General features: G+C 39.2%; 1 protein-coding gene across 1 annotated transcript; it reads right to left on the reverse strand.

Moving 5' to 3' along the window:
• Positions 1–351: 351 nt before the first annotated feature.
• Positions 352–16,002, reverse strand: LOC122657156. The gene is made up of 5 exons (XM_043851928.1): positions 15,848–16,002; positions 15,541–15,641; positions 1,032–1,113; positions 847–926; positions 352–668 (listed from the first exon to the last, which is right to left on the reverse strand). Exons 1-5 carry the CDS (start codon positions 15,887–15,889, stop codon positions 410–412), a joined length of 564 nt encoding a protein of 187 aa, XP_043707863.1. The 5' UTR covers positions 15,890–16,002; the 3' UTR covers positions 352–409.
• Between the last annotated feature and the right edge of the window lie 467 nt (positions 16,003–16,469).

Consider the following 16,469-nt stretch of genomic DNA (forward strand, 5'->3'; position numbering starts at 1 on the left):
ATGAAATCAACTTCAATTTCTGAAACAGCTCCTCAGCTATTTTAGAATTTCTATTCCATTTGATTTCTATTTCACTAACATAAGGTGAAAAAATCAAACAAAACAATTTCCGAAATAGAAATCACCCCATGAAATTGAAATAGAAATCATACCAAATCAGGACTTGGACAACAATTTCTCTTAAGACTGCTACACCAACAACAAATTACAGATATAATCCAATGAAATAATTCAAACCCCCTCCCCTCCCCCCAAAGAGTAAGCAACAGAATCAAAAAGCTTGTTAAGCAAAAGAAATTTAGGCACTAAAGGTAGGATAAAACATCATATACTATGGATTTAAAGTTTTAAAAAACCTGGATGCAGGTGGAGCAAATCGCACATCTATTAAAATGATCACATAGTATGTTTAAACCCCTTTGCTCTGAGCCTTTGGTGGTCTTAGAACATTCCAGTCCAGCTTCTCACGCTTGTGTTGCTTGGAAGGGACTTTACTGCTACCTGGTGAACATCGATCACCTCCATCACTTACATTTCTCTGAGATTTATTTGGAGGATGTGTTCCATTGTCAACTTCTGGCTGTTTCCTTTTATGATCTACATCAGAATCACTATCGGGTCTACCTACATTTAAGCCTTCTGATCTGATATGCGAGGATTCATTCTCTCTGTAACAAGTGAAATTAGAGAATCAGAAGCTGTCTAGCCTCTTCCCAGAGAACTACTTCAGAAGGAAGACCCCTCATGCCAAGAATAAGATAAAAAAAAATCTCCATAAGAAAAGACAATCTAACAAGGAATTACTAAAAATAGTAACAGGTCCACTTTAAAGATCAAAACATATACCTATCAGAATTGATTTGATTGCCAGTACTTGTGGACGACGGTTGTGATTGACAAGGAGTTGCTACTTCTTCATTCTGTTTCTACCAAGACAACATTTTAATATGACTAAGAAAATTGCCCGAAGAGAAGCACAGGTAATGAAAAGTGTTTGAAATAGTTTCAAGTAACTTGACCTTGATACTCACATCGATAGAAGGATTAAAACTTTGAAATGACATCCGACCTTTTAATGCCCCTGGATGGGGACTCCCTTCCATTATGACTATGCTGCAGGCACAGATTAGGTAGACAAGTGAAACTTGCGTGTGCTTTTAACAATTTATGCACCACATAACAGCACAATGCATACAGCAGCAGTACTAAAAAAGTCAATTACTACACATACAGAACCCAGAACTTGAGGAATAGCTAGCATGTGGACCACATAACAGTGAGATACATAGAGCAGCAGTACTAAAAAGTCGATTTAAGCAGTCACAGAACCCAATTTAAGAATAGCTAGCATGTACTAACTTGACGGAACAAGAAAGCAGCTCAGCTAGCCAGGTGAAGTATCTGTTAAAAGTTGAGCCCACCACCATGTGTTCTATGCACAGAATTCAGATTTGAGATCTCCATAAGATGCCAATTTTGAGGCCTTGTATCCTGCACAACCCACATAGGAAGGCCTACCTAGGTGGCCCAAATATCTGCCACATGACAACTCAGTTGGGGCCAAATTTTGTGGACAGGTAGACCCCAAGATCCCCTGCTTGCATAGCAAATTTCAGCCCAAAAAGGGTTTGCCAAGTGGAAAAATAGAGCTTCAAAAAATAAGTACCATGGAAGAATGCACAACAGTGGTTGGTGTTCAGTAGACGTGCATGGACATACATGGAATGCATGCGAATACATGAGAGTATTTGATTGAAATATGCTCTGAAATTTGACACGTGGCTAATCAGACTATGTCCTCTCTAGTCAACGGTGGAATAGCCACATCTGTCCACATGGCACAATGAGGTTGGGCCATAAGGGAAGGCCTTCCAAGGTGGGCCGCTCAAAGGTCATTTTGCCCCAACTTTTGTAGCATAGTCAACAACTTTCAATCATCCATATATGATAGAATCATGATTTACAGAGTTCAATTCAGTTTAAGCAAACTAATTTCATTTACTTACTGGGTTGTGCCTCTTTCTTCTTACTTTCGTCTTTCATCTTATTTTTCCGTTTTTCAGTTCTCATCTCTTTCCCCATCCCTCTTATCCCATCTATTCATTCCCCTTTTTTGGTTAGATCTCAGTTTTCCCTACTTTGTTTTGTTTGGATCCATGTAGCCTACCCCATTAAGTTGGGATAAGGCTGAGTTTGATGTTGCTGTTACAGAAGTGGCAATGGGCAATAAAAACAGCACTGGACAATAGTTACAGTATGAAGCAAAATAATAACTCAATAGCTGAGGCAGCAGCTACCTCAGTAATGCGGTGGCAACCCACTACCAAGTACCAACAATGTTGAATTCGTACAATTCATGATAGCTGCTGGCTACAACTGGCTAATAGCAACAAGTCCAATGCTCTTAAAGATAAAGTGGAGGCCAGACCATTCTAGACCAACGATACTAGTCAGTAGCTGGGATGTCCAATGCAGCTATATGCCTATATATACTCATCATTGGATTCTTTCTGAAGTTCTAATGATATTCTGGAAATCTCTGCAGACATTTGTTGGCATCTCTGTCCTTTCCCTTTCCTCATTAATTTTCTGATATTTTTGCTGTTATTTCTTGATTTTTCGGCCAACCTCTACTTTTTCCTACCATTAATTTTATTTCATGCCACTACATATGTTATGTTTTCTTCCTGCAAGAAAGCTCCCTCCCATCTCCTCCCATTATTTTTTCCCTCCTTTTAAAGGAAAAAAGACAATAAAAGTGTCCAGAAGGGCACACATGGGTCAGTGTCAGACAGGTATAGGTATGGCAAGAAAATAAAAAATAGGCATGTTCTCACTGCATAGATTATAACATTAGTCCCCACAAGCCCTACCTTTGATCCTTGAACCAATTCCCTGGCATCCAACTCACAAAGTACCCTAGTTTTAGCTGAACAGCAAAACTGGCCCCCTTTAAAACTATTCAAAACTGTGGAGAAAATCAACATATCGTGACTCTTCCATTGAAACACCTCTAAATCTAGTCTTTAACAAATCAACTTCCTTAATTTTACAAGTTTAAGATTCTTTCATATACCACCATAGTTGTCAAGGCGTCATTGACACCTAGGCATCCAGGCGCCTTGGGTTATCTACATGCCATGACAACTATAGATACCACATTCTGAAACAAATTCTAACTGAAATGACCATCAGAGACCCTCATTCTTAGGTACCAATTGCGGCCTATTTCCTGACCAAATTGATCCCGTTTACTTAATCTTTAAACCAAACCCAGGTCCTAGGTTTTCTTTCTTTTTTTTTGCCCCCTTGGAAATGCCCGTTTGTCCAAATGCCCCCTTGAAACTTTTCTAATCCTAAACTCCCCCCTATTTTCAATAAATTGTAGCATTTTGGTCCTGTCCGTTAGACTAGAACGTTATGTGTAAACGGCTGGATTTTTTTGACCATTATGTCCTTGATATGATAGAATGACCAAATTACCCTCATTAACCCTCAACCCTGCAAAATCTTCCAAACCCAATCGATCTCTTCTGCAATATGAACTTCACCGATTCATCCCATGGAGGCTTGTTGAAATCAAATTCAGGCGAAGACCCTGCAGACCATCTCTTTCATCATCATCAACCTCAACTGAACCTCACAGAATCTGCAATTCCTCCCTCATCAATTTCTGCAACTTATCTATTCTCATACTTTCCCTTTCGATTTCCAAATATAAAGAACTGAAAGAGGAGATCGGATACCGTGAGGAGAAACAGAGCAAACCCATCTCTCCATTCTTCAAAAGTTCATCTGGATGTATCAATCCGTTTCCCAAGAAAGCACCCATCATGTCAATCATTGAAATGGCTTCAACCACCAAGCTTTCTTATATGAGGTTGAGAAACGAAGATGGGCCAGTTGATGATGAACATGAAAATCAAGAGGAAGAAAAAGTACAGGAGGAGAGATTGAATTGGAGGCTAAGGAGAAGGTCCAGGATTAGAAAGGTGAGTGGTAAGAAGAGGAGGAAGAGATAGCTAGGGTTTGGACGATGAGTTGCAGGAATTTAATGGAGAGATGGGTTCGGCTGGGTTGGGATTTTAGAAAACAAAAAAATAGAATGAATTTGTGCAATACCCGAATTAATTCGTTCCATTACCAAGATTTTCATAACAAAATTCACCCCATCCCAAAAATAAATTTGTAATGCTGATTGAATTACATCCATATTTCTTCATTTTCCTTCAAAATCATTCCCAAATTCGAATTTGCTAAATTATGGATGTGTGTTTCTGCCTAATCAGAAAATCTGGGAAAAACCTTCAGACCCAGTTTAGAAAGAATTCAATACAGAAAAATAATGGAAGGTGAAGAGTGGTAGAAGAAAGGAAAGAGCTATTGGGGTCGTATTCATGTTCTGAATCCCTTTTCAGTGGTTTGCAGTGGTAATTCGAATTTGAGATCTACAGGAGGAGATGATGAGCAGTATAGTTGCAGAACAATTGCTGAGCTTAGTAATGGAAGTTAACTTTAAGAACAATTGCTGAGTTAAAATTGATTAGTTGTGGAATCGTTTAGGTTTAGGGTTTCAGTTTGAAACCCTAAACCATTTGGGGAAGATGAGGGCAATTTGGTCACTTTACATTTTAATTTTTGTTGGTTTTTGTGACAAGGGCATTTTTGTCATTACATGACCTAAAAATAACGTTTAACGTCCCAAATTAATGGACAGGACCAAAATGCTACAATTTATTGAAAACAGGGGGGAGTTTAGGATTAGAAAAGTTTCAAGGGGGCATTTGGACAAACGGGCATTTCCAGGGGGGCATTTGACAAAAACCCTTTTTTTTTTAGTGATACCTTCTGGTGGAGCATTTGGGGCTTCCTTCAGGCATTTCCTCCAAGAAATATCAGTTTGAAAATCGTGGCGAGGATGGAAAAAAAACAAGAACTTTGGAGGGCAATAACCTTTATAAGCGAAAAAGCTCATCCAAACGAAAATGATATCTGCTAATAGTCTCACCTATTTTCCTTTTCCTATGACTTTTCTGATGTCTAGCACATTGGGTTGAGAAACTCCAACATAGTCTTATGGAGAGAGATGAAGGAGACCAAGACAGATTGGAAGTTCATGTATAAGTGTAAAATACCTGGAGGTTATTATATGAGGTAGATCCTCCTGTAGAAAAAACGAGAACCTAAAACGATGCAGAAAACAATGAAAATCGCAAAAAAAAATCACACAGTCGCACACAAAGATTTAGGTGGTTTGGTAAGATTTCCTACACCCACAGTGAGATGACACCTGTTTCACTAACAATGGAGAATAGGGTTACAGTCACTCGTCCTCACACCTCTCAAATTTTATACAGAGAAAGCACTCACTACAAATATATAGCGAAACCCTATACAGTAAATTTACCTAAATACCCATATAGCCCTAAAAAAAATTCCTTGAGGCCTCAGCCTTTTAACAGCCCTTTGGAATCAGCCCACTTATGCAAGCAACAGAATACAAAGACCATTGTATCCCCAACACCTCCGATGTAGAACCGAGATTCCAACAGCAGTACACTCGTAGGAAGAAGAAACAGCCAACCTTAGAGTCCCATTGAGCCCAGCAACTTAAAGCCACTTGCGGTTTATGTTTAGGCACAATTAATGGGCCAGGTCTGGACCCATTAAGGCCCCTTTATTATGCCTTGCGTAGAAAGTCTTGAGCAGATGCTATTAAATATTCGTTTCTACTTTTATTATTACTTGTTTGTTCCTACGATTACATTTAACCAATCGGAGGTAAGTTCTAGAATACTACTATTTCCGTAATAGAACTACATATTTAATAAGAAAAGAGGGCAGCAATAGAGCCAACGATTATGATAATTCTATTGTATTGCTATGGCTATATTCCCTGTGTGAAGTAGTGCCTTGAGAGGCAGTGAATAGGCTGACTAGAAGCTAGTTGGAGCTTGGGTGGGAAATCCAGGATGTATCCTTTTCTTCTTCTATCCTTTTATTCCATCTTGCCACAATATTCAGTAAGCCTTCCACGCTTTATTTCAATTTATTTTCTCCTGTTACCATGCTGCTCTGTTGGATTCCAAGAAGTAGTCCACGGATGATTATGAAATATAAGAGCAATTGAAGAATCTCAGATTTCCAGTGGTTAAACCAGACCTGCAGGACCTCAGTTTTTTAGTTTTTCCTGATCCTTTTGGGTTATTATTGTTGTGCCATCTGACCTTCACATCAGCTTAAGAAGTTTTTCCAAAAGCGTAGGATTAGATTAGCTTCTTGGAACATTGGTTCCTTAACGGGCAAGAGTCTAGAATTGATTGATGTGATGAGGAGAAGAAGGATTAATATTGCATGCATTCAAAAGACTAGATGGAAGGGTAAGAAGGAGTTAGATGACTTTAAACTATGGTATACGGGGTAGCAAAGTAATAGAAGTGGAGTGAGCATAGTAGTGCATAAAGCTCTAACGAATGATGTAGTAGATGTTAAAAGACTTGGAGACAGGATTATATCCATCAAACTTGTGTTGGAGAAAGAGAGAGTCAATATTATTAGTGCTTACACTCCCCAAGTAGGATTGAACGAAAGTTACAATTCTGGGAACACTTGGATGGATTAGTGCAAGATACTAGTTAAGGAGAAAGATTATTATAGGGGGTGATCTGAATGGACATGTAGGGAGAGATCATAATGGCTATGAAAGTGTGCATGGAGGTTATGGATTTGGTGAGAGGAATGAGGAGGGTATCTCAGTTTTGGAATTTGTGATTGCTTATGATCTTTCCATTGTAAACATCTACTTTGAAAAGAGAGGAGTCACCTAAAGAAGTGGACATCATAATAGCCAAATAGATTTCTTCCTAACTAGAAGGCCTAATAGACTACTTTGTAAGGACTGTGAAGTTATTTATTACAGGGGTGAGCTAAACCACTCAACATAGATTGGTGGTCATGGAGATGTGTCTCATCATGCAGGATCATAAGAGAGGGGAGCCTATCTGTCCTAAGGTAAGGTGGTGGAACTTGAACGGAGACTCCTTGAAGTCATTTACTGACAAAGTGGTCAAAAAAGGAAGGTGGGACTTGGAGGGAGACACTAAGGGTTGATGTGAAACAAGATGTATATGTGTATTAAGAAGGTGGCTAACGAGGTCCAGGGGAAATCAAAGGAAGACATCATTCTCCTAGGGAGACTTGGTGGTGAGATGATGAGGTCCAAGTAGCCATTAAAACTAAGAAAGCTAGTTTCAAGGCATGACAAAGGACTAAGGATGTAGAAGATCTAAAAAGGTAAAATTCTTCCAGATATGAAGTTAAGAAGATTGTGGGGAATGCAAGGGCAAAGAAATCTGAAGATCTCTATAACAATCTGAACACCAAGGAAGGGGAAAAACTATCTATAAGATAGCTAGATTTCGACCATGTTAGATGCATTAAAAATGATGATGGTAGAGTCTTAGTAAGGGACGAGGACATCGAAGAGAGATGGAATGGTTATTTCTACAACCTACTTAATGAAACCATTCGGAGTTATAGTGGACCGGAATAAGGCATTACTCATCAAGACCCTTGTCAGAGGTATATACGTAAAATAAAGATTTTGATGTAAAAGAAGCACTAAAAAATATGAAAATAGCCAAGGCTCCAGGCCCAGATGGGGTCCCAATGAAGTGTGGAAGAGCTTAGGAATTTGTGACTTATCTTGGCTAACCAAGTTGTTTAATAAGATTTTGTGTACTAGAAGAATGCCAGATGAATGGAGGAGAAACACTAGGGCTTACAAAAATAAAGGCGATGTCCAAAGTTGCAATAGTTATAGAGGCATAAAACTAATGGGTCATACTATGAAATTACGGGAGAGGGTTATTGAAGCACCTGAGAAAAGAGACCACTATTTCGAAGAACCAATTTGGTTTTCTGCTAGGAAGATCCACAACAAAAGCTATCTACTTACTTAGGAGACTCGTGGAAAGATTTAGAGAGCAAGAAGGATCTCCATATGATCTTTTTTAACCTAGAAAAAGCTAATGACAGAGTTCCTAGAGATTTAATTTGGCATGTGCTATGGAAGAGAAGTGTTTCAAGTAAATATGTAGACATAATTAAATATATGTATGATGGTGTAGTGACTGGTGTAAGAACTGGGGGGGGTCAAGGTAGTGAATTCCTAATTACAGTTGGGTTACATCAAGGATCAACTTCAAGCCCTTATTTGTTTGCGCTTATCATGGATGATTTAACCAGAGATATCCAAGATGAGGTTCCTCGGTGCAGGCTTTTTGCTGATGACATTGTTTGGTGGATGAGACAAGAGTTGGAATTAACGCCAAACTAGAGTTATGGAGATTAACCTTAGAATCAAAAGGTTTTAAGATAAGTAAAACAAAAACGGAGTATATGGTGTGTAACTTTAGTAACTCTGAGAAAGATAATGATGAGCTAGAGATTCCGCAAAGTGATCATTTTAGTATCAGTAAGAAAGGTGATATAAAAGATGGTCTCATAGAGAATTAAAGTACGATGGATTAAGTTGGAGAGATAGATCCGGAGTGTTATGTGATCCATGAATTCCTTTAAAGCTTAAAGGAAAATTTTACAGAATAGTCATAAGACTGGGTATAATATATGGCGCGGAGTGTTGGGCAGTTAAGAAGCGTCATGAAAATATGCTAAGTGTAGCGGAGATGATGATGTCGAGATGGATGAGTGGCAAAACCAGGAAGGATAAAATAAGATGATCATATTAGAGCTGATTTGGGAGTAGCACTGATTCAAGATACGCTATGAGAAAGTCGTATGAGGTGGTATGGCCATGTTCAACAGAAGCCTTCGAATGCTCTAGTTCGAAGGAGTGACTTGATTCAGATTGAAGGTACTAAAAGAGCTAGGGGGCAGGCCTAAAATGACCCTAGGAGAAGTGGAAAGACATGCATAGTATAGGTCTTGTTTCAAGTATGACATCGAATAGAGCTGATTGGAGGGCAAGGACCCATGTAGTTGACCCCAATTAGTTTGTATAAGATTGAGTTGTAGTTGTTATTGTTGTGTTCCTTTCCTTTAACTTATATTATTAATATTTCGTCTTTGCAAGGAACCATGTAGCCGACCCCATTTAGTTGGGATCATGGAACGAGGTCTCACTAAGATCTCGGAGATAACTTAGTTTTTTGAAGGTCCGAGATGAGACAGAGGACAAGTTAAGGAAACAACATCGACTCGAGATCTCGGTATTATCTCCGTATCTCGACGAGATTATGGTATTATCTCAGTATTTTACATTAATTGTATGCTTTCTACTACTAATTATGCGTAGAATAGGGCCTATTAGTACGACATAGCCTACCAACCTAGGGTCCGAAGTTAAACTCATATTTGGACTTTGATATTTCAAAATCTGATATCGTTATTGTGTTTAAAAGGCCCAAAATAGGCTGTATTCCAAGTTTCATGACCTAACTATGTCAAAAACCCACTGAAACCAGGCTTCGAGTTCAAAAATAATGCACCAACTTGCTGAAATCTCGATGCAACTCGGTTTTCTGCCTGGCCGAAACCAGGTCCGAAACCGAGATCTTGAACCATGGTTGGGATAAGGCTGAGTTGTTGTAGTTGTATCACTGCCTCAAAAGGTGAATTCGACTGGTTTATGGGAACATGTGTCCTGCGGATTGATGAGTGATGACTATTGGTACTTTCTAAATCTGACCTTCAGTTACTAATTTTGTGTGCTGCTAATCCGAGGTGTCTAGCCATTGGATTGTTTTGACTTTTACATTTGATGAACTAGTTATGGAGTGCTGGTTACATTCACGTTTTCATGTTATTCTGCCATATGGATGCTGAGATATATTATCATTTCTAAATCTGAAAGCTAGTTTCTATTTTGTTACTGTGCTAATAACTTGAGATCCGACCATTGGATCTTTTATCTTGTTTTGGGGGAATGGAAATTCTGCTGCTTCTCTTCAACTGGACTGAATTTGGGGTTATTCTAAACCCAATATCAGGGGGTTATATCTGGTGATAATTTGCTGGTCGTGAGTTACAAGTTCTTGTTGTGGGTGGGATAGTGATCCTAGTTGTTGTTGGGTAATTATCACCTTATTTTGGTACCGGCATCATCATGACACCCATTACTGAACACATAGGGGCAAAGAAAGAGAAGTTTGAATGGACTCCAGCTGCAACCAAAGCATTCAATCTTATTAAATGGCAGATGACTGAGGCTCCTATGCTCCGGTCACCAGATTTTGATTGTATGTTCAAGGTAGCCACAGATGCTTCTCACATCGGTATTGGAGGTGTACTTAGACAAGGAGGCCACCCTATAGCCTTCTACAATGAACAGATCGACAATGCCAAGAAGCGTTACTCCACTTATGATCTGGAATTATATGTTGCCATGCAAATATTGAAGCATTGGAGACACTACTTGGTGTTGGCGAACATGAAGAACAGATAATAGTGTCATGGAAGAAGTAGGAGAAATAGTACCATGATCTATCACCTGTGTAGAGGAGCCATCAACAAGAATAACAGGAGGAGATTGTTGAAGTTTAGTAATAGATGAGAACAAATTAGCCTTACCAGCCATGTGAGAGGAGGCTCCGGAATCAATGATCCCAGGGAGTAGTGGTAGTGAATAGAGGAGAGCCTGTATGAGCTAGTGTGGCTATGGTAGTAGTAGCTGCCTCAAGTTGTAGTAGACGTTTGAGGATTTGATTGTAATCATCTCGGGGAAACAAACACAGTGGAGGAAGCTCCAAATGCAAATAATGTGTCTATAGTAAGTGCTCACTCAGTTGAGTTATCAGTCATAGCAGTGTTGACCAATTCATTAGCACATTCAGGACGGCCATGTTTGGCCCAAGATGTATCAACAGTATGATTTTGCTTGCCACAACAAAAACATTGGCGAGAACCTTTATCAAAGGATTGTCCACCGGAACCACAACCACTAGTCCCACGGCCACGGCCCCTCCCTTGGCCATGACCTCGTCCTTTTTGGAGGGGCCATCCTCTACTAGTAGTAAAGGCTGAACCTACATTGAGAGATGGTGAAGGTTCAACTTTGGAAGCAGTAGATGTGCATAGAAGACGAGAGAATGTTTCATTCACAAAGCGTACTTTCTCATAGGCCAGAAGTTGACTTTTGACAAACTGATAATCAGGAAGAAGACCAGCAAGGAACTTGGCAACATAAAATTCAGCACGGTGCTACTTCAACTGCTCCAGATCAGTAGTAAGAGATTGGTGCACCTAGAGTTCTTCAATAAGGCCCTTGTAACTGTTGAAATATCCATTCAAGGATTTGCCACCCTGCTTACAATTGAATAATCCATACAACTCATAAGTGTGAGAAATGTTTTTCTCATGAGGGAAACTTTCCTTCAGATCATTCCAAACACCTTCTACAATGGTATGAAACAAAACATTGGCAGCGATATTAGGATCAATACTATTCCATAACCATATCTTAAGTATGGAATTCTCACGCATCCAGTCTTCATGTGTCGTGAGAGAAGCAGTATCTTTAGGATCAACAGAAGAGGGATCATCAGTAAGATATTTCATCTTCCCCTTAGAATGGATATAAACCAGGACTGCCTGAATGTGGACATTGTCTATAAACAGCAAGAGGAGACCACAAAATTGAGGCCAACAGTGAGGGAAAACCCAGAATTTTTAATTAAAATAATATCTTGCAATTAGTAGGTCAGAATGACCTAAAAATTTGATTGAAGCAGGTATTCAGATAGGGTAACAACTTCCCAAAATCTTAGTCTGATCAGTGGTGCAGATCAGAAGTAATTAGAGAATCAAAGGGTCTGATTTGTAACCATAAAACAGGGTACTGCCAGTCAGAAGAAGAAATCCAAGTGCAGAAGACCAGACCACAGGATGGCTCAGAAATTGGATTGAGTGTACCTCCTGATAGATGGAATCAGACCTCAAAAGATGGCTTCAATCAACTGGCTGAGGAAAAAGTAATTCCAGAAAGACAGAAAATGCAGAATAGCCATATCACAGGCTTCAAATTCTTCATAAACTTGAATTTTGATGTTTGAAAACCATAATCTTCAAATGCAGCAGTGTAGATATAAGAGAATAAAAAAGAGCGTACCCAGTGCATGAAGCGCCCGCCACTGCAGGGTCTGGGGAGGGTCATAATGTACGCAGCCTTACCCCTGTTTTCGCAAAGAAGCTGTTTCCAGACTCGAATCCGTGACCACTTGGTCACCATGGAGCAACCTTTACCGTTGCACCAAGGCCCACCCTCTGTAGATACAAGAGAATTCCCTAGTTTAATTCATATTCATCAATAACTATGGCAGCTTGAAGTAGATAGCAGCTTTATGGTAGCTGCAACCAAAATCTAGAAAAGCTTGAAAGAAAACTATCAACCAGGTTTTGAAAGCGAGAAGGTACTAGTTGTATTGCTCTGATACCATGTAACAAGACCAGAGACAAGAACCAGCAATGGAGAAATAGGAGAGAACCAAGTGGGGAGGCTACCAGAGAGACTAACAACCGATGGTAGTCTCCTCCCTTTCCAATCTTATTTATAGCCAGCAAACATATTACAAGAGGCTTTCCTATTCAGACTAGGAAAGAACAAAAGATAGAAAATAGAAATAAAACAAACTCCAAGTAAACTATCATAAGTCCTAGTACCAATAGGAAAACTAAACAAAGTAAGAAGAAAAGAAAGAGAGAGAGAAAGGAAGAGTCAGTCCCTCTATCGTGGTTACATATTATCCACGGACTAACAAACTGGTCAATCTCCTACTTTAATTCTAGAAGTAAATCCCCTTTTATGCTGCTGGACAATACCTCTCTTTGGGGGCAGAATCAATGGGTTTGAACATGCTGGTCGATCTGCATCAGCTCCCCCCCCCCCCATAACTTAAGAAAAACTCGCCCTCGAGTTTTGAACATTTGAACGACCACCTTGGTGTGATGAAGGTCAAGCTCAGGTTCATAGTAAAATTCTGGTACCTCGTGGCTGGCCATGGTAGGCTTTGATACCAAATAATGTAAGGCTGTATTTGACTAAGCAAAACAACCCCAAGACAGGATCTTACAGAGAATAATTTCTTCAGAATTCAAGATACACCTTCGAATGGTCTTTAACAGATCAGCAAATCTCGAAATCAACTTCACACACACTCAGAAGTTGACCAAAGAAACAGAAAAGAGAGAAAATGGAAGATAGGAATAGGAATATAATAAGACACCTGGATTGAGTCTCTCACTCTCTCCCGGGCTTCTCACCCATAGGTTTCTCACCCTGTCAAGGCATCTCAGCTCTCAACTGAATCGCATAGCTTCATGAAGTAAACTTCCAATTTTCATTATTTCAATCGCCCTTAGCTAAGGCAATAACAACTATATATAAAGAAAACCCAATAAAAGTCCTAATCTATCTAGGAAATTAAATCCTAACTAACCTTCTAATTTTAGATTACATATAAGTTTATTAGTAAAACAGAAACAAATCCCAATAGAAACCTATCTAATAAGCCCAATTATAACAGCTGTAGGAGTCCTCCATGTATTGGCAATTGAATCTCCAATTTGCATTCACTAGCTGGATGTGGGACCCACTTGATCATGAAATATCCTCCCAATAGAGTTGATCCCTCCATGACAGGCTGGCTAATGCTAATGGCAGTCTTCAAAGTAATCAATCGCCTCATAATGTGCTGGAAATAAACTGCTCGATATAATAGGAAACAGGACAGAAAATATCTCCTTAAATAATTGGTCGATCTCAGACTTCAATTCTGGAAGTAAATCCCCTTTTATGCTGCTGGAAGACACCTATCTTTGGGGCAGAAATCAATGGGTTTGAATAACCTAGAATTTGGACCAGGCACATGCTGATCGATCTGCATCAGACTCATTAGTTTTATGCCTCTATATTTATTGCAGCTCTAAAGATCACCTTTATTTTATAAATTGGAACCATAATACTTCTCAATTCATCTGGCATTTTCCTTGTGCACATAATCTTATTAAACAGCTTGGTTAGCCAAGATACATCACAGATTCAAAAACTCTTCCAAACTTCTATTGGGACCCCATATAGAACTGGTGCCTTGCTCGATCTGAATCAGTGCTCCACATTTTTGTAATAGTACTGACCTTGCCTTTCTGTAAGCCAACTACGCTGTTATATTGGATTATCTTGAACATGATTAGCCCCTGGGAATCAGAAGCAATCGATAACTTCCTCTTTGATGAGAAGGCACATGAATAGATTAGGGACATCTAGCTCTGAGCGCTTAGACGCTTGATCATCATTGATAGGCACTTGTTGCATGAAATAGCCCTCTTTGAAAGTTGTTCCCATAAAAACCTAAGAATAAGAATTTTATCTAAAATACTATAAAACCATTTTGTCCCCCTATCCCCATGTATAACAATGAATAAGCATATTGTGAAATCTAGAGTTTGACAAATAGTTTCAAAATGCTGCAAAATTATAATTTTCATATTCCTGTCAACCAATTGTTACTTGTAGACGCAGGCCAGATGAAATTTCCATTCTTCGATTGTTCTACCACAACTCTTCTCTGGTACTGACTTACTACTCTTCCTTTATGTTATTTCCCCTTCACATTTCCCCCCTCCCCTTTTTCTCCTTTCCTGATAAGCAAGAACTACAGAAATTTTACTAATGCAAATGCATCCAATACAAGGCCTCAACTAAGAGCACCTTACAACCCAAAAGAATTGAAAATTACATCAGAAACAACACTATACCCTCCCTAGACAAGCAACGGATTAGAATTATATTGTTTTTTTTTATGTTTGGAACTACAATTTTACTGCAATGAGAAAACCAATCCACCATAAATACCACTTCCTGAGACCTTCGTCAATCATCCTTAATCAACTCAATAACTCCTAGTTCAAACTCCATAAATAGCCCATCATTTTTTACCATGGCAATCCGTGTTCCCAAAACCAGAAAACAGCATCTGCAAAAAAAACAACCTGAACCCGCAGAGATATTGATACCCCATTAACCATATGCTTTGTTTTAAATACCGTAGACTCCTTAAGCTTTTGATCAGAATCAAATCCTACAGAAACTAGTAACCTTATAAAGCCACCCGTTCTTTCCAACTATCCAAATCTCTAGAAATTATCTCTTCTGAAAATAACCTTAACAAACCAGCAATCTCAATGTTCTTACTTATTCATACCAAATTTCCTTTTACTTGGTCCCTGAACATAACCTTTAATGGAAATTGGAAGACATAATTCCCCTATCCCAGTTTTAAATGCAATACATCAGAGAGAGTGTATAAACAAAATAAATCTTTCGGGCAACTTCAATTTTGCATTTTGGAATACCTAATTATCTCCCAGCTTGCATTTTCATACTGTGATATGCACAAAGAAGCAGTCAATCAAGATATAAGTGTATGCAACAAGTACTGAATGAAAGATTAGAAAAACAAAAATGCGAAAACGGAAACCACAGGAGGGGGGAAGTGAGGGGAGGAAAAAGTGAAGAGATGATACCATTTCTTGTGGGTGTTAGGCGAGACGAAATTGCCGTGGGGTTTGACCTCATCTTCTTCTTTCTTTTGTTTCTCCTCTTTCTGAGCTGCCCTTTGCATAAACTAGGGGAAGAAAATGAATTCAAAGTAAATATCACAACGGAGTACCATGACAGTTTAATGGGACAGTGGAAGAAAGAAGATATGACAGTCTAGGATCAAGCAAGTTTGAGATTAACTTTCGACTAAGTTCTCAGAGATAGGAATATCAAGGACAACGATGGTAAGTAAAAGGGGTTAAAAAATGACCTTTTCTTCAGCTGTCTTACCTTCAAATTTTTCAAGGTGCTGGAGAGCTCACGCTTCGCCATTCTTCTTTCTGGGTTTATTCTGAGAGAGAGAGAGAGAGACAGAACAAAGCGAGGAACCCTCCGGGAAGTCCGAGCGGTTCCTGTCCGGAGTCCGGAGTCAGTACTCCGGAGCTGTACCTGTTCTTCAAAAAGTGAACCAGAGGGTTCCAACAGTAATTGGAAACCACACTCCAATAGGTCGTGAACTCTTCTAATGACGTAACTGCCCTCTACGATTCTAAAAATTACATAATCATTAGCTACAGCCTACAACCTACAGAACAGGGTTTTGATAATCGGTATCGATATACCGATAGTGATACGATACCGATGCGGATTGATCCGTATCGATCTTAATTGGACAGTTTTACTCCCTAAATTTCAATAAAAACTGATTTTATATATATTTTTACCCTTGTCACTACCCCGGAAATTTTGGAAGTTAAATGATCCGATCTGGCTTGAAAACAACCAATCCATATCAGTATTTGTATCGGCCAAGACCGCTACAACCACTGATACCATATACTAAAACATCAAGTACACGGGATTAAAATATGTAATTATTCGATTATACTCTGTCAATGCCAACATCCCCATT

Source organism: Telopea speciosissima, chromosome 1 (genome assembly GCF_018873765.1).
Source record: "Telopea speciosissima isolate NSW1024214 ecotype Mountain lineage chromosome 1, Tspe_v1, whole genome shotgun sequence".
Taxonomy (NCBI): domain Eukaryota; kingdom Viridiplantae; phylum Streptophyta; class Magnoliopsida; order Proteales; family Proteaceae; genus Telopea; species Telopea speciosissima.

What these genes read in the sequence shown, in the direction of transcription:
- LOC122657156 (XM_043851928.1), bottom strand. Translation starts at nt 15,889, where the DNA reads ATGGCGAAGCGTGAGCTCTCCAGCACCTTGAAAAATTTGAAG. An exon ending in GCACCTTGAAAAATTTGAAG is followed by an intron (nt 15,642 to 15,847) that starts GTAAGACAGCTG and finishes TTCTTCCCCTAG; the next exon opens with TTTATGCAAAGGGCAGCTCA. An exon ending in CCTAACACCCACAAGAAATG is followed by an intron (nt 1,114 to 15,540) that starts GTATCATCTCTT and finishes CTGTGCCTGCAG; the next exon opens with CATAGTCATAATGGAAGGGA.